This window comes from Dendropsophus ebraccatus, chromosome 15, assembly GCF_027789765.1.
Source record: "Dendropsophus ebraccatus isolate aDenEbr1 chromosome 15, aDenEbr1.pat, whole genome shotgun sequence".
Lineage (NCBI taxonomy): Eukaryota > Metazoa > Chordata > Amphibia > Anura > Hylidae > Dendropsophus > Dendropsophus ebraccatus.
Window position 1 is genome coordinate 45,213,353 of NC_091468.1, and position 27,664 is coordinate 45,241,016.

Consider the following 27,664-nt stretch of genomic DNA (forward strand, 5'->3'; position numbering starts at 1 on the left):
TGTGCGGGGGGGTCTGGTGGGGTAGTGTGTGTGTGTGGGGGGGTCAGGTGGGGTAGTGTGTGTTGGGGGGTCAGATGGGGTAGTGTGTGTGTGGGGGTAAGGTGAGGTAGTGTTTGTGTGGGGGGGTAGTGTGTGTGTGTGTGGGGGGGAGGGGTCAGGTGGGGCAGTGTGAGTGGGGGGGTCAGGTGGGGTAGTGTGTGTGCAGGGAGTCAGGTGGGGTAGTGTGTGTGTAGGGAGGTTAGGTGGGGTAGTATCTGGGGGGGAGTCAGGTTGGGTTGTGTCTGTGTGGGGAATCAGATGGGGTATTGTCTGTGTGTGGGGAGAGCAGTTGGGGTAGTGTCTGTGTGGGGGAATAAGGTGGGGTAGTGTTTGTGTGGGGGTATCAGGTGGGTTGGTGTGTGGGGAGGTCAGGTGGGGTAGTGTGTGTGTGGGGGGGGGGGGGGGGGTGTCAGGTGGGGTAGTGTGCGTGAGAGGGACTACGAAGCCATCAGCAAAAGTGTGCAGCACCAGAAGTCACAGTAATGTTAAGAAGTTCTTTATTCTTCATTGGTAGCAACTAGGGATGGTCCGAACCTGCTTCGGTTCGGGTTCGTATGAACCCGAACACTCGCCATCAGATTCCCGCTGTCTGCCTGCTTCTGGGATAAAACCTATGGCTATGGCTGTATCCCAGTTTTCCAGGCGGTCCTCCCACTGTATCCACCCTCTGCACAGAGAGGGCAGACAGTGGGAATCATTTCCGAGAGTTCGGGTTTGTACGAACCCGAACCGAAGCAGGTTCGGACCATCCCTAGTAGCAACAGTATAACAACGTTATTACAAAGAATTCAGAGACTTGTAGTGTTGGTCTTACATAAAATGGAGACATTTACTTTTAATTTAGTTATACTCAGATTGTATGGCTCTTGCGGAACTACATTTTTATAAAATTGGTGTTCATGGCTCTCTCAGCCAAAAAGGCTTCCCTACCCCTGGCCTAAACAATGGGAGAGAGAAATAAAAGGGCTTGCACCAGAATGTCAGCATCATTTCCACCAGAATTCTGGCACCTTCATAGAAAATAAACCAAAAAGTACTTTTCTTTGCACCATGCTCGCCAGTTTCAGGAAAGAGCGCATGGTCTTCACTTTGCTGGGGTTTGTGATACATTGTTAAACATTGTTAGGCTGTGTTCACACGCTTTATGAGACCGTCCATTCCGTGACCCGGCCGGGTCACCAAACGGCTGGTCTCATTAAAGATCATCCAGGACGGTACTGCATTACCAGCCGGATGATCTCTAGTACCGCAGAGTTCTGATGCGGATGCATCTGTGTGCTCCCACATCCGAATTCCCCACTGCACACTATGGAGTGTGCAGCCGGAGCCGCTTGCGCTACAGTTTTTCTGCGAACGCTATTCAATGAATAGCTGCCGCAGAAAATTGACATGTCAGTTTTCTACGGCGCCGCTAGGGGTCCCGACCGGAGCGTATACTATGTGTAACGTATATTTTCGTATAAAGCTCGGCTGTTGTTGCAATCAGCAAACATAGCCTTAAAGTGACTGTACCACCAGGCCCAGGTTGAAGGACTGGAGGCGGGCCGACCCACCCTTAGTGGGAGGAAACACCAGCCCCTCTATGATAGGGTTCCATTGTTTCTAATGGAGTCACGTCATGGAGGGGCTGGGGTTTCTTTCCACTGAGGGTGGGTCGGCCGCCTCCAGTGCTTCAGCCTGGGCCTGGTGGTACAGTCACTTTAAGGTGTACCTGTCATGATATGTATAACAGCAAATATATAGTTAATGCTTGCATTACGCATGCTCATTTTAATTTCAACCCCTTAAGGACCTAGCCAGTTTCCGATTTCACTTTAGTACTTTCGTTTTTCGGTTCCAGAATGCATTGCTTTCCCTCAGCTGTTCCTCACAGTCCTCCACCCTGCACATTCCCCAACCAAATCTGTTGCAGAATATCTAGGCTGTGTTCACACATTGCAGTATCATTGTGTTACTGAATTATTTGCAGTACTTTATTATTTCATTGTGGTCCCATCCACACAGCACACTGTATCCTCTACCTGTAACACCACACAGCACATTGTATTCTCTACCTGTAACACCACACAGCACGCTGTATTCTCTACCTGTAACACCACACAGCAGGCTGTATTCTCTACCTGTAACACCACACAGCACGCTGTATTCTCTACCTGTAACACCACACAGCACACTGTATTCTCTACCTATAACACCAAACAGCGGTGTATTCTCTACCTGTAACACCACACAGCACACTGTATTCTCTACCTGTAACACCACACAGCACGCTGTATTTTCTACCTGTAACACCACACAGTACACTGTATTCTCTACCTGTAACACCACACAGCACGCTGTATTCTCTACCTGTAACACCACACAGCACACTGTATTCTCTACCTGTAACACCACACAGCACGCTGTATTCTCTACCTGTAACACCACACAGCACACTGTAATCTCTACCTGTAACACCACACAGCACGCTGTATTCTCTACCTGTAACACCACAGAGCACACTGTATTCTCTACCTGTAACACCACACAGCACTGTATTCTCTACCTGTAACACCACACAGCACACTGTATTCTCTACCTGTAACACCACCCAGCACACTGTATTCTCTACCTGTAACACCACACAGCACGCTGTATTCTCTACCTGTAACATCACACAGCACACTGTATTCTCTACCTGTAACACCACACAGCACGCTGTATTCTCTACCTGTAACACCACACAGCACGCTGTATTCTCTACCTGTAACACCACACAGCACACTGTATTCTCTACCTGTAACACCACACAGCACGCTGTATTCTCTACCTGTAACACCACACTGTATTCTCTACCTGTAACACCACACAGCACACTGTAATCTCTACCTGTAACACCACCCAGCACACTGTATTCTCTACCTGTAACACCACACAGCACGCTGTATTCTCTACCTGTAACACCACACAGCACGCTGTATTCTCTACCTGTAACACCACACAGCACGCTGTATTCTCTACCTGTAACACCACACAGCACGCTGTATTCTCTACCTGTAACACCACACAGCACGCTGTATTCTCTACCTGTAACACCACACAGCACACTGTATTCTCTACCTGTAACACCACACAGCACGCTGTATTTTCTACCTGTAACACCACACAGCACACTGTATTCTCTACCTGTAACACCACACAGCACGCTGTATTTTCTACCTGTAACACCACACAGCACACTGTATTCTCTACCTGTAACACCACACAGCACGCTGTATTCTCTACCTGTAACACCACACAGCACACTGTATTCTCTACCTGTAACACCACACAGCACGCTGTATTCTCTACCTGTAACACCACACAGCACGCTGTATCCTCTACCTGTAACACCACACAGCACCCTGTATTCTCTACCTGTAACACCACAGCACGCTGTATTCTCTACCTGTAACACCACACAGCACACTGTATTCTCTACCTGTAACACCACACAGCACGCTGTATTCTCTACCTGTAACACCACAGAGCACACTGTATTCTCTACCTGTAACACCACACAGCACGCTGTATTCTCTACCTGTAACACCACACAGCACTGTATTCTCTACCTGTAACACCACACAGCATACTGTATTCTCTACCTGTAACACCACACAGCGGTGTATTCTCTACCTGTAACACCACACAGCACGCTGTATTCTCTACCTGTAACGCCACACAGCACACTGTATTCTCTACCTGTAACACCACAGCACACTGTATTCTCTACCTGTAACACCACAGAGCACACTGTATTCTCTACCTGTAACACCACACAGCACGCTGTATTCTCTATCTGTAACACCACACAGCACTCTGTATTCTCTATCTGTAACACCACACAGCACACTGTATTCTCTACCTGTAACACCTCACAGAACACTGTATTCTCTACCTGTAACACCACACAGCACGCTGTATTCTTTACCTGTAACACCACACAGCACGCTGTATCCTCTACCTGTAACACCACACAGCACGCTGTATTCTCTACCTGTAACACCACACAGCATGCTGTATTCTCTACCTGTAACACCACACAGCGTGCTGTATTCTCTACCTGTAACACCACACAGCACACTGTATTCTCTACCTGTAACACCACACTGCACGCTGTATTCTCTACCTGTAACACCACACAGCACACTGTATTCTCTACCTGTAACGCTGATATTGGAATAAAGTAAAGAACTTTTTGAAATTTTTTCTTTTCATTTCCACGCACATATTATGATCAAGCATCTTTTATCATTGAAGTTGAGCCCCACAATAAGGAGTTTATCGGATATTATCTTACATGGTCTATACTGTTAATGCCTTGTTTTTTGTCCAGGTGGGATTGGCAGTGCTGGCTCGGATCCTCTTTGCCGATAAGCATCATTTACTTGTGTTACTGCATCATTTTTGTGAATACGCTGCAGTACTGCAATGTAATTCCAACATGTGTGAACACAGCCCTAATTTCACTGCACACTTCTGCACAGCGAAATCAGTGCAGCAGCTGCTTCTGCCCGGTCAGAGATTTGGGGATCCAGCCAAGCCTCCTGTGACATCACACCCTGCCCCCTGTCTGCATCATTAGCCTGCGCTCAGCAAACACACACAATGTGAAACAGAAGCATGGAATCTTGGTCTCCTAAGGTGGGAGAGCAGTGGGAACAGGAGACAATGTGAATTGGCACAGAGGCCATTTTTTTCACTTTCTGGATTTCTATCAGCTACCAGTGTGGCAGAACCGCACAGATAGGGTAATACATTATATAGACACATCTATGTAACTTTTAATAGAATTTTTTTTTGTTATGTGGAGTTCCCCTTTAAGCCCCTATTACACCGGGCGATGTCAGGTCAGTGTTCGCTTGCTCCTCGTTCCCCGCTCGCTGCTGCCGCTATTACATGCATCGGCTGCAAGCTGGTAAGAATTTGGGGGCGGGGCATGGGGAGCTGCTAGATCGTCCTGGGAAGTCCATAGAAGATAGCGGCAGATGGCTACTTAGTCGTTTTTCTTTCAATATGTTGAAAGACAACGATCAGCCGACATTGTTCATGTCGGCCAATTGTTGTCTTTTATTACACAAGACGATTATCAGCCGTTACGGCCGATAATTGTTTTGTGTAATAGGGCCTTTACTCAGGGAATTCCTGTCACAACTGCCTTTTATAGGGAGCTTATTAGCATAGCTCCACCCACTTTCCAGATGTTACTACTAACCAGGGGCGTAGCTAATGTCTCCTGGGCCCTGGTGCGAGAGGCCAACTTGGGCCCCCCCCCCCCCCCCCCCTCCTTTCACGACCAAGTGATGCTATTGTTGTGTGTGTGTATATATATATATATATATATATAATTATATATATATATATATATATATACACACAGTGGTGCCTTGGATTATGAGCATAATTCGTTCCAGGACCGTGCTTGTAATCCAAATCCACTCTTAAACCAAAGCAAATTTTCCTATAAGAAATCATGTAAATGCAGACAATTGGTTCCACACCCCAAATATATTTATTATTCTGTACTGTACAGTAATGGAGAGGATGGGAAACACAAGGGCTGACAGAGACTGCAGGGAGCATGAAGGAATGAGCAGGGTATATGTGGGCACATGCATGCAGCACTCTGTCCGGGGAGAGAGGGGTTACAGCTATGGAGAGATTACCCCCCCACACAGTCCTGTCCCCTGATGTAAGCCCCAGCCTGAAGGGGATCTGCTATGATTTGGAAGGTGTTTAGAGTACAGTGCTGTAGACCCCGCTATGCAGGCCATGCCCCTTCTCCACTCGCGCTCCCACCCAATACAGGAAGTTCTTAAACCAAAGCAATGCTCTTAAACCAAGTCACAATTTTGAAAAACTGTGAGCTCTTAAACCAAAACGCTCTTAAACGAAGTTACTCTTAAACCAAGGTACCACTGTATGTATATATATATATATATATATATATATATATATATATATATATATATACACACACACACACACACCAAGACAGATATTACCTATTACTGCCATACTGTTACCGACCAAATCCTGTATACTGAGACCAATATTACCAGTAATACCAGTATATAGGGAGGAAACATTACTGCCACACCACAACCATCACCACCATATTGTTACTGACCAAATCCAGTACACTAAATCACCTCATCCAGTCATATAGAGGTGGCCCCAGCTCTACACAGGCTCTATACACCATATACATTACTGTGCAGTTATATCAGGTGACTCACAGGAGACGTCTTTTCTGATCGGAGTACTTTCCTTTGCATCTTCTTCTCCATCCGTCCTAGGCCGTTATGAGAACTTCTCCGAGCCACGAATCCACAGAATCTGCCAGACAGACATATTAGGCTCCACACTCTGACACCATCTCCATCTCTCTACACACTGCACATCTGTACTGTCCCCTTTACACCCTCATTTAGTGGGTAGCCCTGACTCTATGTGACCTCCTAATAATATATGCCCCCCTCTGTATTCCCTCTCCCCCTATGTTGCCCCCCCAAATAGATGGCCCCCTCTACCCCCTCCCTTATAGATGGCCCCCTCTACCCCCTCCCTTATAGATGGCCCCCTCTCTCCTCACCACCCTCCCTTATAGATGGTCCCCTTCCCCCCCCCTCCCTTATAGATGGTCCCCTTCCCCCCCCCTCCCTTATAGATGGTCCCCTTCCCCCCTCCCTTATAGATGGTCCCCTTTCCCCCCTCCCTTATAGATGGTCCCCTTTCCCCTCCTCCCTTATAGATGGTCCCCTTTCCCCCCCCTTTATAGATGGTCCCCTTCCTCCCTCCCTTATAGATGGTCCCCTTTCCCCCCCCCCCACCCTCATAGATGGCCCCTCTTTCCCCCCACCCTCATAGATGGCCCCTCTTTCCCCCCACCCTCATAGATGGCTCCTCTTTCCCCCCACCCTCATAGATGGCCCCCTCCTTCCCCCCACCCTCATAGATGGCCCCCCTCTTTCCCCCCACCCTCATAAATGCCCCCCTCCTTCCCCCCCACCCTCATAGATGGCCCCCTCCTTCCCCCCCACCCTCATAGATGCCCCCCCCTCTTTCCCCCCCACCCTCATAGATGCCCCCCTCCTTCCCCCCTCCTTCCCCCCACCCTCATAGATGGCCCCCTCCTTTCCCCCCACCCTCATAGATGGCCCCCTCCTTCCCCCCCACCCTCATAGATGCCCCCCCCCTCTTTCCCCCCCACCCTCATAGATGCCCCCCTCCTTCCCCCCACCCTCATAGATGCCCCTCTCCTTTCCCCCCACCCGTACAGGCTGATAAAAAAACAAAACTTAACTCACCTGACATCGCGCTCCCACGTTGGTCCTCACTCCTTCGATCTGTCCCCGGCTGCTGCGCGGCTGCCGGGGGTGTCGCGTCTTATCCCCGGCAGCGCGCGCATCCCAGAGCTCCCTGCGCGCCGGAAACCGGAAGTCAGGGCCCAAGGCGCGCAGGGAGTTCTGGGATGCGCGCGCTGCCGGGGGTAAGACGCGACACCCCCGGCAGCCGCGCAGCAGCCGTGGGAAAGACGGAGCCAGACTCTTGTGACTGCAAGCAAAACAATGCTTGCGGTCACAAGAGTGATTGATCGGGGGGCCCCGCGGGCCCTCCTTGTGGCGGGCCCGGTCGCGGCGGCGACCCCCGCGACCACGGTGGCTACGCCACTGCTACTAACTGATGTGATACACTGAGTGCTGTTTCCTATCTCCCTGACTGGTGTGTGTAATGGTGTGTTTACACAGAAAGATTATCTGACAGATTATCTGCCAAAGATTTGAAGCCAAAGCCAGGAATTGATTTGAAAAGAGGAGAAATCTCAGTCTTTCCTTTATGACCTGATCTCTGTTTATAGTCTGTTCCTGGCTTTGGCTTCGAATCTTTGTCAGATAATCTTTCTGTGTAAATGGACCCTAAGTGGAAATGGTTACCCATCTCTACCTCAGCTATAATACACATAAAAATGAATACATTCGAAGGGTATGTTCACACTGAGTAAAAGAGGTGGAAATTTCTAGCAGAACCCCCGCCGCAGACTCCGCTCGCAATCCCACCTACATCAGTGTCTCAATGTGATGTGTTGGTCTCTGCCGCTCTCCGCTCAAAGAACTGACCACTCTGTGATCCTTTTTAAACCCCTGGAAGAGGTAGATATCAAATACCTTACCCTTAAGGGGTACTCTGCTAAATATATATATATATATATATATATATATATATATACACAGTATATATGTTTACAAATCAACTGGTGTCAGAAAGTTATACAGATTGGTAAATTACAAAAATCTCCAATCTTCAAGTACTTATCAGCTGCTGTATGTCCTGCAGGAAGTGGTGCATTCTTTCCAGTCTGACACAATTCACCCTTCTGCCACCTTTATCTGTGACAGGAACTGTACTGTGCAGAGCAGCAGCAAATCCCTATAATAAACCTCTACTGCTCTGGACAATTCCTGTCCTACACAAAAGTGGCAGCAGAGATCACGTGAGGCTGGAAAGAATACACCACTTCTTGCAGGACATACAGCAGCTGATATGGGTGTCTGGGAAAACATTCCACATCCGTGTTAAGTGCAGAATGCGGCCTAAAGGCAGATTCGGCTGATTAATGCTTCATGTAATAGAGACAACGATCAGCCGATGACAACGATCCTCGGCTGATCATTGGTCTTTGTTTGGACCTAAAAATCGTCGGACACCGACTGCACTTCACTACATGTAATAGCGATGCGCAGCTCACGGCTAACGATTACCCAAACACCTGCGGCTTGTGATTGGCTAAGCAGCCTGTCAGCTCAGATACTGGGATCGGGATGCTGCGGAGCACAGGAGAGAAGACCAGGAGCGGGGAGAGGTAAGGTATCAGGTGTTTGGGCAAGGGCTGCATGGACATTACCAATGATGTCCATGAAGCCCTTGCTGCCCAATTATCGTGCCATGTAATAGGTCCAGTAAACAAACGCCAATCTAGCAAATCGGCGCTCGTTTAGTAAAATGATCGGGCCACAGTCATCCCGTGTAATAGGACCCAAAGTTCTCAAGACATCAGGAAGGATGAAAAAACTGATAGTTCCATTTCAGGGAAGAAATCTGAGAAAAAAGATCGTCACATACCTGGCTGAGTGACTGCCCACTCGGCAAATCAGTGACTGAGGAGGGACACTAGCTGAGTGGGCAATCAGCGGGCTGTGATGTATCAGCAGGAAGAGCCAGGTATGTAACATGGTTCCCAGCTGAAGATGACAGCGAGCAGTGACTGGAACCCCAGAGAGACTAAGGGCCCTATTCCACCGGACGATTATCGTTCAAATTATCGTTAAATCGTTCAAATCTAAATGATAATCGTTCGGTTGAAATGCAGTTAACGATTAATGACCGAACGAGAAATCGTTGAACGCTTTATAAGACCTGGACCTTTTTTTCATCGTTGCTCGTTCGCAAAACGTTCGCAAATCGTTAGCATTGAATAAGACATCGTTCGGTCGTTCGGATCGCAATTACGATCACAAGTAACGATTATCGTTCCATGGAAATGAGTGAACGTTTTCAGGTCTTTCGCAATAGCGGTCGTTTGAGATTGTTAATCGTTAACGATTATGCAAACGATAATCGTCCCGTGGAATAGGGCCCTTACTCAATGTGTCTGGGGTATGGGCACTGTTAAATACTCTATTAGGGGAGTAGCTATGTTACACCTCATCATTGTGCTGCTAATTGGACTAAGAGAAAACACTTTAACATTCTAAGGGTACAAACCCACTTGCCGGATCTGCAGCGAGTCTCCTTGCTGCGTTTTTGCAGCGAGACTCGCTGCAGATCCCAGCCCTATACTTTCATTAGCAGAGAAACTCGCAGCAGGGATGTACATCCCTGCTGCGATTTTGTCTGCAGCCCTCCCCATTAACCCCCTAGCTGCCGGACATTATACATTACCGGGTCCCCGTTCCTGCTTGCTTCGGGGCTCCCGGTGTCTTCACGGCCCGCCCGGCCAATCAGTGCGCTGCGGCAGGGCAGCGCACTGATTGGCCGGGCAGAACGTGCCGGGAGCTGCCGAAGCAAGCAGGAGCGGGGACCTGGTAATGTATATCCTGCCCGCCCCCCCTGTAGCCCCGATCGCCCCCGGCCGCATGATCGCCCCCCGCACCCCCCGGCCGCACGATCACCCCCCGCACCCCCTGGCCGCAGGATATACATTACCAGGTCCCCGCTCCTGCTTGCTTCGGCGGCTCCCGGCACGTTCTGCCCGGCCAATCAGTGCGCTGCCCTCTCTGCCATCTCTGCTAATGAAAGTATAGGGCTGGGATCTGCAGCGAGTCTCGCTGCAAAAACGCAGCAAGGAGACTCGCTGCAGATCCGGCAAGTGGGTTTGTACCCTAAATGTTAAATTCCCTTCACCCTAAATGTCAGTGTTATCATATTGTGTCCATTGATGTTATATCACTAGAAAACATAAACACATATCTGTGAGCCAGGAACATACCTTAACACCAATGCAGGTCAAGAGATCACACATTTATAATGGCATGAAGTACCCATCCTGTGATTCCCTACCTGCATTTGATGAGAATGTCTGTCAGCTGCCAATTTCTTTTATGGTCTAGAAAAAGGAACGTGTGATAAAATGTTCCTGGAATATATATTCTAAATTAATATATTTTATTGTGCGCTCTTCTCGGTATTGTTGTTTCTTTTACTTTGTGATGTTGATATATCACAATGTAATTCATGCAGATATTAAGCCCCTATGTAAATAAGGTGCTTAGGAGCATTTGAAGCCGTCCGATTGGCACATGTGCAGGAAGATGTCATCTCCAACGGGACATCTTCCACTAAGTGGGGCGGGCTGGGCAGCACATTAGGGGTCAGGTTGGGCAGCACATAGTGGTGCTCGGAGCAGGAGGGAGATGCCCCAAATCCTCCTAAGCACCTTATTTGCATAGGGGTAATTAGGGGATTACGGAGCATTGCGGGAGAGGAGGACAACGTGATGAAGAGTGATCTGCTGCTGAGGTAAGCAGCTTCTAGGGCATATTAGCAGGTTCTCTGGGCAAAATCCAGTTGTTTGTTTAAAGAATAACTTAGAGCAGTGTTCCCACTTGCCACTAGGCACTTAAGAACCTTTACCTAGGGCACAAGTGAATGGGGTCTTGTTACAACCCACAAGGGCTGTGGCCAGAATTCATCTTGAATGGATATTATGCTATTGTCAGGTCACAGCAACTTGTGGGTTGTAGAATCACCTCATTAACTTACATTAGCCAAGATGTAGCATGTAGCTATCTGCACCAGTTCTGAAACCACCAAAACCCATTTATTTTGGGGTCTGAGTTTAGTCATCAGTGAGGTTACAGCACCTGTTGTATTCACTCCCTGTCAGCTCTTTCTATATCATCATTCATCACAAGGCAGCATGCTGTAATGTCCCAATAAAGTATGTATATAGGACTAGGAGATGGTGATTTAGGCTGGAAGAGCTGGTCAGAGATGATGACATCACAAAAAGGGGTTAGGATAGAGCTCAGAGACAAGATCCAGCCAAGCCTTCTGTGACATCAGAGGATGATGTGTTGTCTATGGAGAGATGGAGCTGGAGACAATACACATTTTTTAGTTCTTTTACAGGGACACCAGCAAAAGCATACAGAAGCCAGAACTATAAGCGATAAGGCTATATTAGCGACATATCTTGGGGTGACAGTTTTTTTTAAAGTGTACCTGTCGTGAAAAAAAACCTCGACATATCATAGAGACACGTCAAAAGTTTTGATCGGTCCGAGTGTTCAGACCTGTACCGAGCGGGAGATATAGCAGGGAGAAGACACGCTGCAGCACGCCCACTCTCCGCTCTGAATTTTAAAAAAAAAGTCAGACTTACAATGGGCTCCGACAGAGCTTGACTCTTACTTTTAACTTAGAGCGGGGAGAGAACTGCAGCGCCGCACATCCTCTCCCTGCTCCATCTCCCGATCAGTAAGGATCTGAGCACTCAGACCCAGACAGATCAAAACTTTTGACAAGTCTCTATGACATGTCAAAAGTTTTTTTTTTTATAATGACAGGTACACTTTAAATATAATATTCTGATCCCAGAATACCCCTTCAAACCTGCCTCTTTGCTAACCTACATCTGTAAGGCACAGAAAGAAACAATGAAAGAAACAAGAAAGAAATAAACCTTTGTTTTCTACATAGATTTCTATTGCCGATTTATTTGCTTGTCTACTGCTTGGCATAGGCTGCTGACAGCTGTCAACTGGGTCCCTAGAAAAAGCAAAAGACTGAGATTGCTGTATTTCGACACTGGCCTCAAAGATGTTTAAGTCAAAGCCTTACAATGTTTTATGTTATACAATATAATTCAGGCCAACTTGTATACCTACATGTAAATGCATGCCATAGATGTATATTAAAGACAGGGGAGCTTAAAGGGGTTATCCAGTGCTACAAAAACATGGACACTTTCTTTCAGAGACAACACGCCTCTTGTCTCCAGTTCAGGTGCGGTTTGCAATTAAGCTCCATTCACTTTAATGGAACCAAATAGCAAATAGCAAGCTGGAGACAAGAGTGGGGCTGTCTCTGGAAGAAAGTGGATATGTTTTTGTAGCGCTGGATAACCCCTTTAAAGGAAAAGTTCAGCGAAAATTTATTAAAGTATTGTATTGCCGCCCAAAAGTTATACAAATCCCCAATTTATACTTATTACAGGAAATGCTTATAAAGTGCTTTTTTCCCTGCACTTACTACTGCATCAAGGCTTCACTTCCTGGATAAAATGGCGATGTCACTTCCTGGATAACATGGTGATGTCACAACCAGACTCCCAGAGCTGTGTGGGCTGTGGCTGCTGGAGAGGATGATGGCAGGGGGACACTGAGGGACACAGGGCACTGGAGGGACACTGAGCATCCCCCTGCCATCATCCTCTCCAGCAGCCACAGCCCGCACAGCTCTGGGAGTCAGGTCGTGACATCACCATGTTATCCAGGAAGTGAAGCCTTGATTCAGTAGTAAGTGCAGGGAAAAAAAGCACTTTATAAGCATTTCCCATAAGTCTATATTGGGGATTTGTATAACTTTTGGGCGGCAATACAATACAATACTTTAATAAATTTTTTTGCCAGACTTCTTCTTTAAGCCACCATACTACCTCCACTGCAGCACAATGCTAAAATAATAACAGCCCATATAATCACTCAAAATAATATCCGTAATAATGTTGCTGGCATGAAATATATCACCCATGAAAAAAAAAAAAAAAAATTCATAGACATACAAATTGACTATTGTATTTAAAATCTGTATTTTTTTCCAATATATACACACATACATATACACAAATAGTCTTCAAAAGTTTGTACACGTGATCCCGCTGATGTATTACAGGTACTGGCAATTGTCTTCATTCTAGGTCTCAGTTGGGAATGGAGAGGAGCCCATTTTCATCAGCTGTATCCAGAATCTTACATATTACGGGGGATTCCACCTAAGGGTGACAGAAGGGGCCCAGATGAAACATGCACAGACGTCTCATTGTACAATGCCACCAGGCTGATCTGAGACATATAGAACATTTTTTTTTCTCATGACACAAGTTCAGTCATTTTCTTCTTGTTGTGACATTTGTCTCTGTTAGGGGTTAGCCTCCTCTTTGGTGTTTTAATGAGACATGTTAAAGGGATTATCTAGGATTTAAAGGGAACCTGTCATCAAGACAATGCTATCTAATCGATCGCCATCATGTGATCATGAGAGCAGGAGTCCAGTGGGCGGTGTCACTTAATGGTTTGGACTCTAGCATGGAAACATGGATATTTCAATCAATATATTACAAGTTATACTGAATATTTTTCCACAAAGATATATAACAATCCGCTCAGCAAATCCTGCTCTATAATAAGATGACAATAACTTAGGCAGCATTTTCATGGTGACGTGTTCCCTTTAAAAACAGTCGCTTTCTTAGACAAACAGCACCACACCTGCCTTCAGTTTGTGTCTGGTATTACAACACTGCTCCATTCACTTGGAAATTAGCTGAAATACCACCCAGAAACTGAAGACAAGTGTTGTGAGGAAGATCTGCCTCCTGCATAGCATGGCAGCATATAAAAGAGCATGTGACCGTAACATCACTCAGCCCCTTCCATAGGAACACACTATACACAAGAAACTAGTCATAGGCAGTAGAGGAGTCGGATGTATGGTTACATGCACCTCCTTATGTTGCCATGTTATGGACAGAAGCACCATTTAGACTGATGGGAGATCTGTATGTACACTATATGTATAATAGATGAGCCTAAGCTGCTGTCTTAGAACCCATTGACAAATATATGCATACTTACCCCTAGTATGTACTGACAAGTCTGTGGTTCGAGCATATATACAGTGACGGCGTGTGGAGACTCAGACTCTTTACACCTAGTAACACAAGTCACAGCTGAGGATTTCCATATGACTGACATGCATTACACTGCTATAAAGTACAGAGAATACTCACTTTAGTTTAACTATCACCTGCCTAGGCTTATTAGTCAACTCGCAGGTATCTCCACCGCCATAGAAATGTGACACCATCCTGTCAATAAAATAAAATAAAATAAAAAATGGTAGTTTATAGGCACCATATTGACAACTAAGGATATAATTTGTATTAATTTTTAAAGACTTACCTGACAGTCGGCACCCCTTCATCAGGCGGATGGTACAACCTGGCCACATTTTTCTTGGCCCACTCTAAATGTTGTTCTTCTTTCCAAGTACCAACAACAAGCGTTGTTCTGCCAGTATCCTTATCCTGCAGGCGAAAGGCCAGATCAACCATGAAATGAGAACAGGATCAGCAAACAGCAATTTATACATAGAAGTTACATGTACAGCCTGTAGCTGTAATCAGCATATAGAGCCAATGCCATGTGATTCGGTATTCTCAGTCCAGAAGAGCGAACAACCTTTACTGTGCTCTACATAAGAGCATAGTACAAAAACATACAGAAATGTATATTGGTTTTCTATGAGCTTCACCTTTATAAGCTACAGACAGAACACTTATTGTTCATTTCATAGGAAGGCTCCATCTAGTGGTTGAAGACAGTACATTCATTTACCTCGTGATACTGATGGACGTATTTCCCATAACAGAATTCATACTTCCACCAACCAACACCCTGCAAAAGTCATAAAAAAGAAAGCAAATGTGTTGATTGTATAGAAAAATATTTATTAAAAAAAGTGACATGTGTAGTCTATAGACCTCCAATCACGGTCAGTAGTGAGCAGTCTCGAGCAGTGACTGGCTAAGCGGGCACCCCCACAGCAGAGGGATTGGGGAAAGAGAGTATAATTTTTTCATTCTTCATTGTCCGCCCAGACGGAGCCTGGACAATCCTACGAAGACAAGTTCTATCTACTCCATCTTCCCAATAGTATAGATCATTGGCTTGGGGGGTTGAATTAGAGGTAGCAAAATTACATTTATGTAAGAACTCAAATTTTGGCTATAAAAAAAATCCTTCTTAAGTTGTTCTTTAGGTTATTACATATAGAACTAATACTTTTTGCAGCTAGGACTTGGTTGCCATTACATACAATGTAGACAATTATCTGTGAGAATTATATACTAGCAGCACAAACCTCTCTTCTGTCCTGATGGTTTCCTACAATCTACAGGCAATCTGTCAGCTCAGCTATGTATCATGCTCAGAGCTGCAGACATGGACAGATAGCTGATAGAGAGATACATGACACCTGTCTCTTAGCTAATGGCTCTTTTTAAAGTATAAATTCATGCTTACTTTATATGCTCAGGTGTAAAGAGGCCGTGCTGAGCTGCAACATGCATGCTTATTACGCCACCCCCACCCCACACACACATATTCTACATGATTGATGTGTAAGACTCAGTGCTAAAATACAAATCCTGTACATCAATCATGCATACAGGGAGGAGGCCTGCATGCTGCAGCTCAGTCCCGCCTGCAACTCTTGAGCTTAGAATATGATCTTGTAACGTTACAAACAGCCAACAGCTAAGAGATTATTTTTATCTCCCTATCAGCTATCTGCCCATGTCTGCAGTTCCGAGCATGATATAGAGTTGACAGAGTCCCTTTAAGAATGCCTAGCTCACAGAGGACTGCCGCCTGCATTAGGAATTATTATTTTAGTAAACCCACTTAGTTGGTGATCTCTAATATATATTTGTATAATCAGGGTCACACAGCCCAGTTACAAGTTTGGCGCCGGCAGTTTGCTTTCAGGCGGGAAGGATGTGTGTGGTCTAAAGTCTAAACACAAGAAACTCTTTACCTATAAAGTTTTCAAAACATTTTTGAAGTAAAAAGCAAAATATAGCTCAACATTGTAAGTACTGCAATTAAAATAACTTGATCCAAACTGAAACACATGGAGGTCTTACACCATGAAAGCAGTAGGATCCTGTGAGAAACTCTTTGATCAGCTGCTCATCGGTTAGCTTGGAGATGTGTGTGGTCCCCACAGTGACCTGCTGCTGAGAGCCCACTGTCACCGGCTTATGGATGGTGGAGAACTTGTCCCTAATGCCCTGCCGCTCTTCCTGGAAATAGAGTTAGGGGTCATAAGGTTACAAAAATGACATCTTCTGGGAGCCCAATAGTTAATGCAAAAGTGCTGGACAGCATGTAACATTAGGCAAAAGATAAACATTATTTCTTAGGTGTTTAAGAAGCAAAGCGATCCTATACTGCTAGACAAAGTCTATGTTTTAGAAAACTCCTAGTCACACCATTGGCAGCAGAAAGGCAATCAAATATCCGTCATGGATTTGTACTGTGTATACTGCAGATGTGGCCTTTGTTTTGGCCATAGATTAACCCTACTCTATGGGGCAAATCTGTATCGGGGATACCAGACACTGAATCCGTGTGGATTCCACATCAAAAAAGGAACTTGCTCATTTTTATCCTGCAACATGAATTCCAAATCTGTGTTGGAAAAAATTTGTGCCATATTAAAGGGGTTATCCAGGATTTAAGGCCGGTCTATTACCAAGCACTGGCCTGGGCTGACGCATTGGAGGCAGGCCGGTTTGCCCCCAGTGGAAGGAAACCCCTGCCCCTCTATGACATGGCTCTATTGATTCTAATGGAGGCGCGTCACAGAGGGGAGGGGTGTCTTCCCACTGGGGACAGGCCGTGCCGCCTCCATTGCAGCGGCTTCCCCGCACCAGCGCCTTTCTATTCATATGCAACACTTAAAGAGAATGTACCTAATGGTACATTCTCTTTAATAATGGCCGTTGTTTCACACTTTTTACATTGTGGGAACATAGCTTGAAGATTTTGATCGGCACACCTGCCTTTAGATGTGTAAAGGGGCCAAGTGTGGAAGTGGTGATGCACTGACCTGTTCTCTCAAATGGAACAACACTACATTACCTTAACAAAACAGCAATGCCAAGAATAATCATATGTGAACATCAAAGAGGTTGTGGTGCTCACCTGTGCACTGTGGCCCCTTCAAATTGCTGAGTGACAAAGCTGTCAGGAGTTGGACCCCCACCCACCTAATGCTAAGGGTCTAGTCTAAGGATAGGCCTTCAAATATAAAAGCCCAGTAACAGGATGGTGATGAAGGTTTAGCAGAATCTGTGTTGGAATCTACAATAAAGAACAGTGTCAACAGATCCTAAGGGACCTTTTCCATAAGCTGATTATCAGTAATGAGCGTTCCTAGAATAGCTCATTTACTGATAATTGGGCTGTGTAAAAGGGCCATTGATCAGCCGGCGAATGAGCAAACACTCGTTCATTGGCTGATTGAATCTTCTGAGTGCAATTATTTGTAGTATTTTACTACACTCGAAGAATGTATCCATATAGGTGTTCTTCTGTTAACTGTGTGTGTGTGTGTATATATATATATATATATATATATATATATATATATATATATATATATATATATATAATAAACACTACATAGGTTACCTCTTTGTTGGGCTTAAATGGTGCCCGTATCATTTCCCGCTGCTGTTCAAGTTTCTCTAAGCTTTGTGGCCTCAGTGGTGATCCAGACATTGACTGGCAAAATATATCATTTATAGGGGAGGTTTTAAACCTGTATGGGGAAAAAAAAAAAAAGAAAAACATAAGACAATATATTGATAAACATGAAGAATATTTTCAATATATGGCACCAATTTCTTTTCTGAATAAAACAGGGTAAAAAAAAAAAAAAAACTAAAAAAGATGGCTAACGCTCACCTGCATAATTGTTGGTACCTTGTTATACCAGTTATACTGCTTGTGTTTTAGCACATTAATGAAACAGGCCACTTGTATCTACGGACAGATGTCTGGGGTAACTGACCTGTACTTTGGATGGCTGCAGAGAAGAGGTGTCAGTATAACCACTTCATATTCACAGGTGAGGACTTCGGCTACAGACAGGATCTCATGTTTGGCATCCGGGTGACATATGTACATTACTGTCGTAGTGCGAGGTTGGTTCTGTTTTAAGCTGCATGGTGTTCCATTCCCCATTTCAATAGGGTAATATGGCGTCATCTGTCCTTCAATGTTTTTGGTTGGGATCTAAGAGTAACCAATGACATCATTTTTTTTAAATCAATCTTTAGAACAGGTTTTTATTGTGTGTACGACGGAGGGATTATACATGGTGAGTACTGACACTTGCAGCATTTTTCTCTTTTTGTCTGTATGTTAGCCACAGCAGCGTGCAACCTGAACAGTGTGAACAGTGGTATTGGAGTGCTGCCCCTTTTTTTCTTTTTTACTTTTTATGCCTAAAGATATGTCCAAACGCTATTTATAATGACAGGTACACTTTCATTATTTTATGACAAATGTGCAGAACACAGGCCACCATAGGTGAGGCTTACATTCTGTGGAAATAACCACAGGGAATTTCAGGCCTGTTTCTGCTAGCAATAATTCAGATACATATTAAGCATTAGGGTACATTCCCACATGTCAATGATGGGGGGTGCTTTTGGCCACATACGATCGTTGGCATGTAGGTCTTATCATTTGTTTTTTTTATTACTACCATGTTTTAGCATTTGCTGAAAAGGTATAAAGAATACGTCCCACTCCTTACTTACATCTTTATGAATGCCAGCTTTATCCCCTTCTGGTTTCTCACCTATTAAATACAGAAATACAGAAAAATGCTTATTATCAACACTACACCCACAGATAGGGTTCTGTATGCAATAGGGTTCTTTTATCTATTGACCCACCATTAGCTCCTATTTACTGCAGCCGCCATAAATCAGCTCAGCTTTCTAGGTAACATCAGCTACACTTACATTGTCTCAATACTTCCACAAACCTGTGTCAGTCGAGCTTTTCTTCATCGTGTTTCCGAGATAATACTCTTGAATGTTAGTTTGCTGTGAAAAGAACAAAATATTAAATCTAAAGTATAAAATCTGATCAATATCACAAAGGCCACATACACAGGGGAAAGTTGTGTAACCCATTAAGCCAGTTGTCATTTTTTTGCTTTCGTTTTTTCCTCCTCGTGTTTAAACGGCCACTGCGCTTGCATATTTTCCCCTACAGACCCACATGAGCCGTTATTTTTGCGACACCAATTATACTTTGCAAATACAGACTTAATTTTATTAATATGTGCAGTGAAATTTGAAAAAAAAGGTGCAATTCCTTTTATCCTGAGGGGTTTCGTGTTTACGCCGTTCGCCCTAGGGTAAAACTGACATGTTATCTATGTTCCTCAAGTCAGTACGATTACAACGATATGTAACTATGTATAACTTTTATACTATTTGATGCTTTTTAAAAAATTTAAAACCTTAAAAAATAAAAACAAAATGTGTTTAAAATTGCTCTATTCCCATCCTTATAGCGCTTTTATTGTTTGGTCTATGGGGCTGTTTGAGGTGTCATTTTTAGCACCACAATCTATTCTTTCTTTCGGTACCTTGTTTGTGTATATGCGACTTTTTGATCACTTTATTAAATTTTTCCTGGATTTGATGTAAACAAAAATGCGCAATTTTGCACTTTGGCAGGTTTTTGTGCTTACGATGTTTACCGTGCAAGATCAGAAACTTGATATTTTAATAGTTCGAGCGATTACGCACCCGGCGATACCAAATATGTTTATGTTTTAATTTATTTTCATTCATAAAATGGGAAAAGGGGGTGATTTAAACCCACAGTCCCCAGCTGCACATAGCAACAGGGGACCGCGGGCTGCAGAGAGGGCTCACGTCGGGAGCCCTCTCTGCTTACCCTTAACGGCTGCATGACGGGTATACCTGACATGCGTTGTTAAGGGGTTAAAGCAAAGGGGTCTCTTAACTCACAACCTGATCCTTTTGCTCTCCCTAACGATAAGCAGCCTCCAGAGGTGTCAGGCAGAGCCTCATTCTTGGTTCGCTGCAATCCCCATAATTAGAGATGAGCGAACCTTGAGCATGCTCGAGTCGATCCGAACCCGAACTTTCGGCATTTGATTAGCGGTGGCTGCTGAACTTGGATAAAGCCCTAAGGCTATGTGGAAATCATGGATATAGTCATTGGCTGTATCCATGTTTTCCAGACAACCTTAAAGCTTTATCCAAGTTCAGCAGCCCCCGCTAATCAAATACCGAACGTTCGGGTTCTTCGGATCGACTCGAACCCGGTTCGCTCATCTCTACCCATAATGCTTACAATAGACTTACAATGGACTCTCAGATTGAAATGCTCAGCCAACTCCTCCTCAAATTAACAATTGGTCAAAAGCACCCAGACCCTAATTAATCAAACAAACATTAATAAAATAAGCCCAGAAAGATAGTATCACATGCGGCCTATTTTATGACTTCCTCTGGATCCACAATTCCCATCATGCCTGAACAGCCAAAGCTTCGCTTTGACTGTCCAGGCACGATGGGAGTTGTAGTCTTGCAACAGCTGGAGAGCAAAGGTTCCTCATCCCTGCACTAGACCAGGGTGTGAAGTTGCTTAATATGTATTTTGTTGTTTCACCGGTTTTAAAGCCATCTTGCATTGCCCTATGCGCTGCAGATTCACATGTAGTTGTATAACAGATCTAGAGAAGCCTTTCCATCAACCATTTTTAGATGACATGTTCATCTCCTAAAATACAAACCATAACTATAATGTATAACAGCCATGAGTACAGCAATCCTATACATACCTGCCCTGCTTCTTTCTCCTCATGGTACTGCCGAATATGTTTCCCATGGCACACCTCATACGTCCAGTAGGATTCAATCTAAAATGTAAAAGAGCTGGAAAGTTATAAAGAAAGACGAAGGGTTCTTCTGTTACATTTTCACAAAAATCCTAAAGTCTCAAGAAGAACCATATAGATGCATTCATTGTATTATGTCTCTTGTATTGATCCTGAAGTAAACCCTGTATTGTGCTGCAGAGCTGTCCTCACAAATCTCCAGAGCTGAACTCTCTCAATATACACTGCCTACTAAGAGAACTTGTAAACATGTTAAATGATTTACTAGTATTGACTGCCATTAAGAGTAAAGGCCCTATTCGGACGATTATCGCTCTGTGTAATAGAGACAACGATCAGCCGATGAAACGATCATCGGCTGATTGTTGGTTTAGGTTTCACCTAAAGTCGTCGGACAATTTATACGTGTAATAGTGATGCGTGGCTGACTATTGCCCAAACACCTGATACCTTATCTCTCCCCACCCCCGATCTTCTCTCCTGTGCTCCCCAACTTCCCGGTCCCGGCGGCTGCAACGCTCAGCCAATCACAGGCCGTGGTGAACGCTGCTGGCGCCGGGAACGGGAAACTGCGGAGCACAGGAGAGAAGACTAGGAGTGGGGAGAGATAAGGTATCAGGTGTTTGGGCGAGGGTTGCATGGACATCGCTAACAATTAGGGATGGTTCGAACCTGCTGAGGTTCGGGTTCGTATGAACCCGAACGCTCGGCAGCAGATTCCCGCTGTCTGCCCGCTCCACGGAGCGGGCAGATCCAGCGGGAGGAACACCTGGAAAACTGGGATACAGCCTATGGCTATGGCTGTATCCCAGTTTTCCAGGCGGTCCTCCCGCTGGATCCGCCCGCTCCACGGAGCGGGCAGACAGCGGGAATCATTACCGAGGGTTTGGGTTCGTACGAACCCGAACCGAACTCTGTTCGGACCATCCCTACTAACAATGTCCATGCAGCCCTTACTGCCCAATTATCAGCCGTCTATAAGGTCCAGTAAATAATGATCAGGTCTTAGTCGGCCCGCCCGTGTAATAGGACCCTAGGGCTGGTTTCACACAGTAATATATTTAGCCAACAGCAACAGTGAGTCTGAATCTTTCCATTACAGTTTTCTCTGTGTCAGTTTCACTCCTGGCTTTGGCTAGCAACACTGACCACGGTTATGGCCATAGGCATTACGTAGCTGGCAGGTTAAAGCTTGTTTAGCTCACCGATATCTCATCCAATGCTTCCATGCCCACACAAGCATGTGTCCTGAATGAGGAGAGGAGACAAAACCACTGCCAGGCTCCTCTCATCTCCCTTCAGAACAGTAATACTGAGCACATAGCAATACAACTACCTGACCCCACCCTTCTCTCACATATACTGTCCAAATATCAGAAGGTTTCCATGCACATAACATAATTAGCAATTTGGGCTGATATTAAAGGGGAATTCCCCCCAAGAGCTAAAAAATGAAATGCCCTGAGCCTAGCTGGTCTTACTCACCAAGTCCCCCTGAATATTTTGAGCCGTCACCTGTCTTCCTAGCTGCTGCCATTTCTGAGTTAAAAGTTTTTCTAAAAGACTGTCTATATCCAAGATGGCGGCATCTGGGAAACTACATTTCCCATCAGGCATTTTCCCAGCACCCAGATAACAGGCTGGATCCGTCCCGTGCTGTGGCCACATCCCCCAAGTCCCCCCATTCCCCCCAGCACTTAGATGACAAACCAACTGCATCCCATTCTGTGCCCGCATCCCCCCTCCCGGCACTCAGACAGACGACCATCTCTCTCCCTCCCTGCTGCCAGTGTACTGCAAGATTTTGGGAGGAATACCCCTTTAACCTATTGTGTAGCTCGGACATAACAGTGTTCTTTCACAGCCGGAGAATCTGGGTCATTTACAGCTAGAGGGGAATATTTCTAGAGGGAAGAATAGTCTATTCTGCTTAGCTGCAGTTACAGCCATGGGAACCTCGCAGGTGTCCAGTAACATTAATAATCCTATTGAGAGACACAGAAACGAATCCAAAGTACCCTGTAGGAACAGCTGGTTTGCTTGAAGAGAGGATCTAAAAGTTCTCCGGGAGACGGCCCCTTGTATTCTCTTTCTTCTTCCTTAAAGTAAGAAATAGGGACTGAAATAGTAGGGGAAATACTCGCACAGTAATATAAACCAATTCCACCACTACAGGAGACGTTGCAAATTTTCTATGGAGCGATTTCCTGCAGCGAGATGAAGATCACAGCTGGGGAGAGAAGAGCTTAGCAGAGAGCTTCTCCTGTCACCAACTCTTTTCCTTTATACTTTTATGCTTTAGTCCTTGTACATTTATTGCTCAAACAATACAAGTTGCTGAGTCCCATCGGTAACAGGCCGTACCTGGTGATCGCTGGCAGTAAGTGGAAGAAGACACTTGTACTTCTCTTTATCGGCCGTCGTCATAATGATGTAATTGTCTTCTTTGTATGGTATTCCTGTGGTTGGCTGGGAAAATACAAAAGAATAACCACTTCATGTTAGTACCAGGCAACATATTCCTACCCTGTATTATATAGCAGTATACAGCAGAGAGATACAATAGTGTCAGGAATGGGCAAGTGTCCAAAGTGGTTACTTGTACAACCCTCTGCTTCCCTATGTAATTATAGACACACCTATAACTATTTCTATTACACATCTGCCGACCTGTGGTGACTGCGCTGATCAGCAGGATGGGGAGCTGGAATCTAGAACAATGTGGTAGTTACCATTGACCATGTAGGCACTGGCCGCAATGTTATGGGATGTTCCTTTACAATAAGTATCATTTCTAATAGTAATTAACATAATACTGACCACTCATTTATTTCTTACTTCAGGTCTTAGGGTATGTTCACACTTACCGGATCCGCAGCGTATTTTCCGCAGCAGATTTCATTTAAATAACTGAACAGCATCAAATCTGCACCATCAAATCTGCTGCAGATCCTGTAGGTGTGAACGCACCCTTATTCTGAGTGGGACTGTGTGTCTCTACCATCACGACCCCATAATGTGATCACGTTGGCACTACTGAGATGCATGGAGGGTCCCTATACAGAAACTCTCCTTTATTCTCAGTCTCTTATAGGGCAATGTGACAACCCTAACAGGAATATTTGTGGTTAATCTGATACGCAGCGCACAGTATATGTGCAGGGTCACTAGGTGTCTGATGAAATTCATATTAAATTATTTCTATAAGGATATATGTACTTAAAGGGATAGTTCAGTTGATATGAAAAAATTTTTGTGGTCTCAGAAAGTGCCAGAAATCTGTAAATTACTTCTATTAAAAAATCTCAAGTGGTCCGGTACTTATCAGCTGCTGTATGTCCTGCAGGAAGTGGTGTATTCTATCCAGTCTCACACAGTGCTCTCTGCTGCCACCTCTGTCCATGTCATGAACTGTCCAGAGTAGTAACAAATCCCCATAGAAAACCTTTCCTGCTCTCCAGACTGGAAAGAATACACCACTTCCTGCAGGACATACAGCAGCTGATAAGTATGGGAAGACTGGATATCTTTTTTAATAGAAGTAAATAAATCTCTGGCACCAGTTGATTTAAAAGATTTTTTTTCCCGGTGAACTAACCCTTAACCCTTTGAGGACCAGGCCCAAAATGACCCAGTGGACCGCGCAAATTTTGATCTTAGTGTTTCCGTTTTTCCCTCCTCCCCTTCTAAGAGCTCTAGCACTTTCAGTTTTTTATCTATGTAAGGGCTTATTTGTTACAGGAATAGTTGTACTGTGTAATGGCGTCTTTCATTTTACCATAACATGTAAGATGGAATCCCAAATATATTATTTATGAAGATATAAATTGGTGAAATCGCAAAAAGAATGCAATATGGTAACGTTTGGGGGGTTCCTGTGTCTACGTAATGCACTATATGGTAACAGCGACATGATACTATTATTCTATAGGTCAGTCCGAACACAACCATATGCAGGTTACACAGATTCTCTAATGTTATATATATATTTTTTTTAAATGAAATCCTTTTTTTTGGCAATTAATTATAAATAAAATGGGCCTATTGTGACGCTTATAACGGTTTTATTTTTTCACCTACAGGGCTGTATGGGGTGTCATTTTTTCCGCCATGATCTCTAGGTTTTATTAATACCATATTTGTGAAGATCGGACGTTTTGATCACTTTTTATTGATTTTTTTAAATATATAATGTAACATAAAATCGGTAATCCGCGCACTTTTTCCCCTCTTTTTGTGTACGCCGTTTACCGGTCGCAATAACGCTTGTTATATTTTAATAGATCGGACAATTACGCACGCTACGGTATATTATATGTTTATTTGTTTATTTATTTTTATATGTTTTATTTATATAATGGGAAAGTGGGGTGATTTCAACTTTTATTGGGAAGGGGTTTTGGGGTAGTATAATAGTGTTTTGAACTTTTTTTTTTTTTTTTTTTTTTTTACACATTTGAAGTCCCTTTGGGGGACTTTTACATCCAGTACTTGGATTTTTACACTGATCATTGCTATGCCATAGGCATAGCATTGATCAGTGTTATCGGCGCTCTGCTCATTGAGCCTGCCTGTGCAGGCTTAGTGCAGCAGATCGCCGATCGGACCGCACGGAGGAAGGTGAGAGACCTCCGGCAGTCCGTTTCAACGATCGGGACCCCCGCAGTCACACTGCGTGGGTCCCGATCGGTAAGTGACAGGGCACTCCCCCTGTCACTTACACTTAAACGCCACAGCGTTTAAGGAGTTAATGACACGCGGCAGCGCGATCGCTGCAGCGTGTCATTGCCGGTGAGGTCCCAGCTGCTGATTGCAGGTGAGGTCCCAGCAGCTCTGCTCCGGAGCACGCTTCATAGCGGGAGAAACACCCAGGGCGTACAGTTACGCCCTAGGTCGTCTGGGGACAGACTTCCATGGCGTAACTATACGCCCTGGGTCGTCTAAGGGTTAAAGGGGTTATCCAGTGCTACAAAAACATGGCCACTTTCTTTCAGAGACAACACGACTCTTGTCTCCAGTTCAGGTGCGGTTTGCAATTAAGCTCCATTCACTTCAATGAAACTGAGCAGCAAAACCCCGCCCAAGCTGGAGACAATGGTGGTGCTGTCTCTGGAAGAAAGTGGCCATGTTTTTGTAGCGCTGGATAACCCCTTTAAAGCCCAAGAAAAATCTGTAACACCAGGGAAGCCCTCCTGGCCACTATAGTTGTGTCTTGTAGATTACTTTTAAAATATATATATATATATATATATATATATATATATATATATATATATACTGAGGAGGAAATTACAGTATACGGCATCTCCATCATTAACGTGACAGGCAGAGGAAAAGTTCTATCATTCTGGGGTCAAAACTATATATATATATATATATATATATATATATATATATATATATATATATATATATATATATATATATATATGATCTGTACCAATGTACCATCAGCCCGGGCTGAAGCACTGGAGGTGGCCCGACCCAACCCCAGTGGAAGGAAACCCCTGCACCCCGATGACATGGCTCCATTAGACCCCGGAGCCCTCGACCCCATAGGAGACACGGCTGCAAGGTCTGTGCAGCCGATCTGGGGGCCCAATCACCACAAATAAGCCGACGGGTTCCCTTTAAGAGTATGTTGACAAATACACTGAAGAATTGCTGCAGATATTCCAAAATAACTGATAGGGGAGCAAAAATCTGCACCATTCCATGTGAGAGGACCCTAAGGGTGCGCTCCCACCCTGCAGATAAGTCGTAGGGAAGGCACAGGGCTTCTGCATCATAATAAATCAATGTTTGTGAAACTAATTGCAGAAAATCTGCAGGGTGAGAACATAGCCTAAGGGGAAAGGATTAAACGTACAGCAATTCTTCATGATATCTGCCCTGTGTGCTGTTCCTGCTGCCCCTTTCCCCTATCACAGAGCCGCCACCAGCTCATACACTGAATAGTCATCCTCCTTATTCCTTCTGACAACCACTGCAGTGCCTGTAGTCGGAGCCACGCCCCCTCCCCTGCAGCCTGATCTCCAGCGCTCTGTCACTGACCAGAGAGAAGTCCGGCCCGGGCCAGTTGAGCCGGAATGGGATGTCATCGCTGAGAGCCGGTAGCGTCCTCCCTCCGGTGCACACCCAGAACACACCGTACAAGACCAGCAGGACCGGGGCTAGAGCACGGACAGGCAGCCCTCTCCGGTGCATCCTCTCCGCAGCCGCGGGTACAGCTCTGTGTCCGGTGTGAGCAGCCCCGGCCAATCACATAGCGGCACAGCCACACAGCCAGAGGCGCCACGTCTCTTCCGGGAGCTGTGAAGCCGGCCCGTAACGGCGACAGCTCAGCACTTCCGGGGTAGTCTTG

General features: G+C 45.1%; 1 protein-coding gene across 1 annotated transcript; it reads right to left on the bottom strand.

Annotated features, from left to right (window-relative positions):
- Positions 1-13,335: 13,335 nt before the first annotated feature.
- Positions 13,336-27,664, bottom strand: ERLEC1 (endoplasmic reticulum lectin 1). Its single transcript, XM_069954973.1, has 14 exons — positions 27,355-27,664; positions 23,665-23,769; positions 23,319-23,399; positions 21,244-21,321; positions 19,405-19,465; positions 19,175-19,215; positions 18,421-18,644; positions 18,039-18,168; positions 16,487-16,645; positions 15,177-15,236; positions 14,742-14,866; positions 14,570-14,647; positions 14,415-14,490; positions 13,336-13,552 (listed from the first exon to the last, which is right to left on the bottom strand). Exons 1-14 carry the CDS (start codon positions 27,505-27,507, stop codon positions 13,481-13,483), a joined length of 1,443 nt encoding a protein of 480 aa, XP_069811074.1. The 5' UTR covers positions 27,508-27,664; the 3' UTR covers positions 13,336-13,480.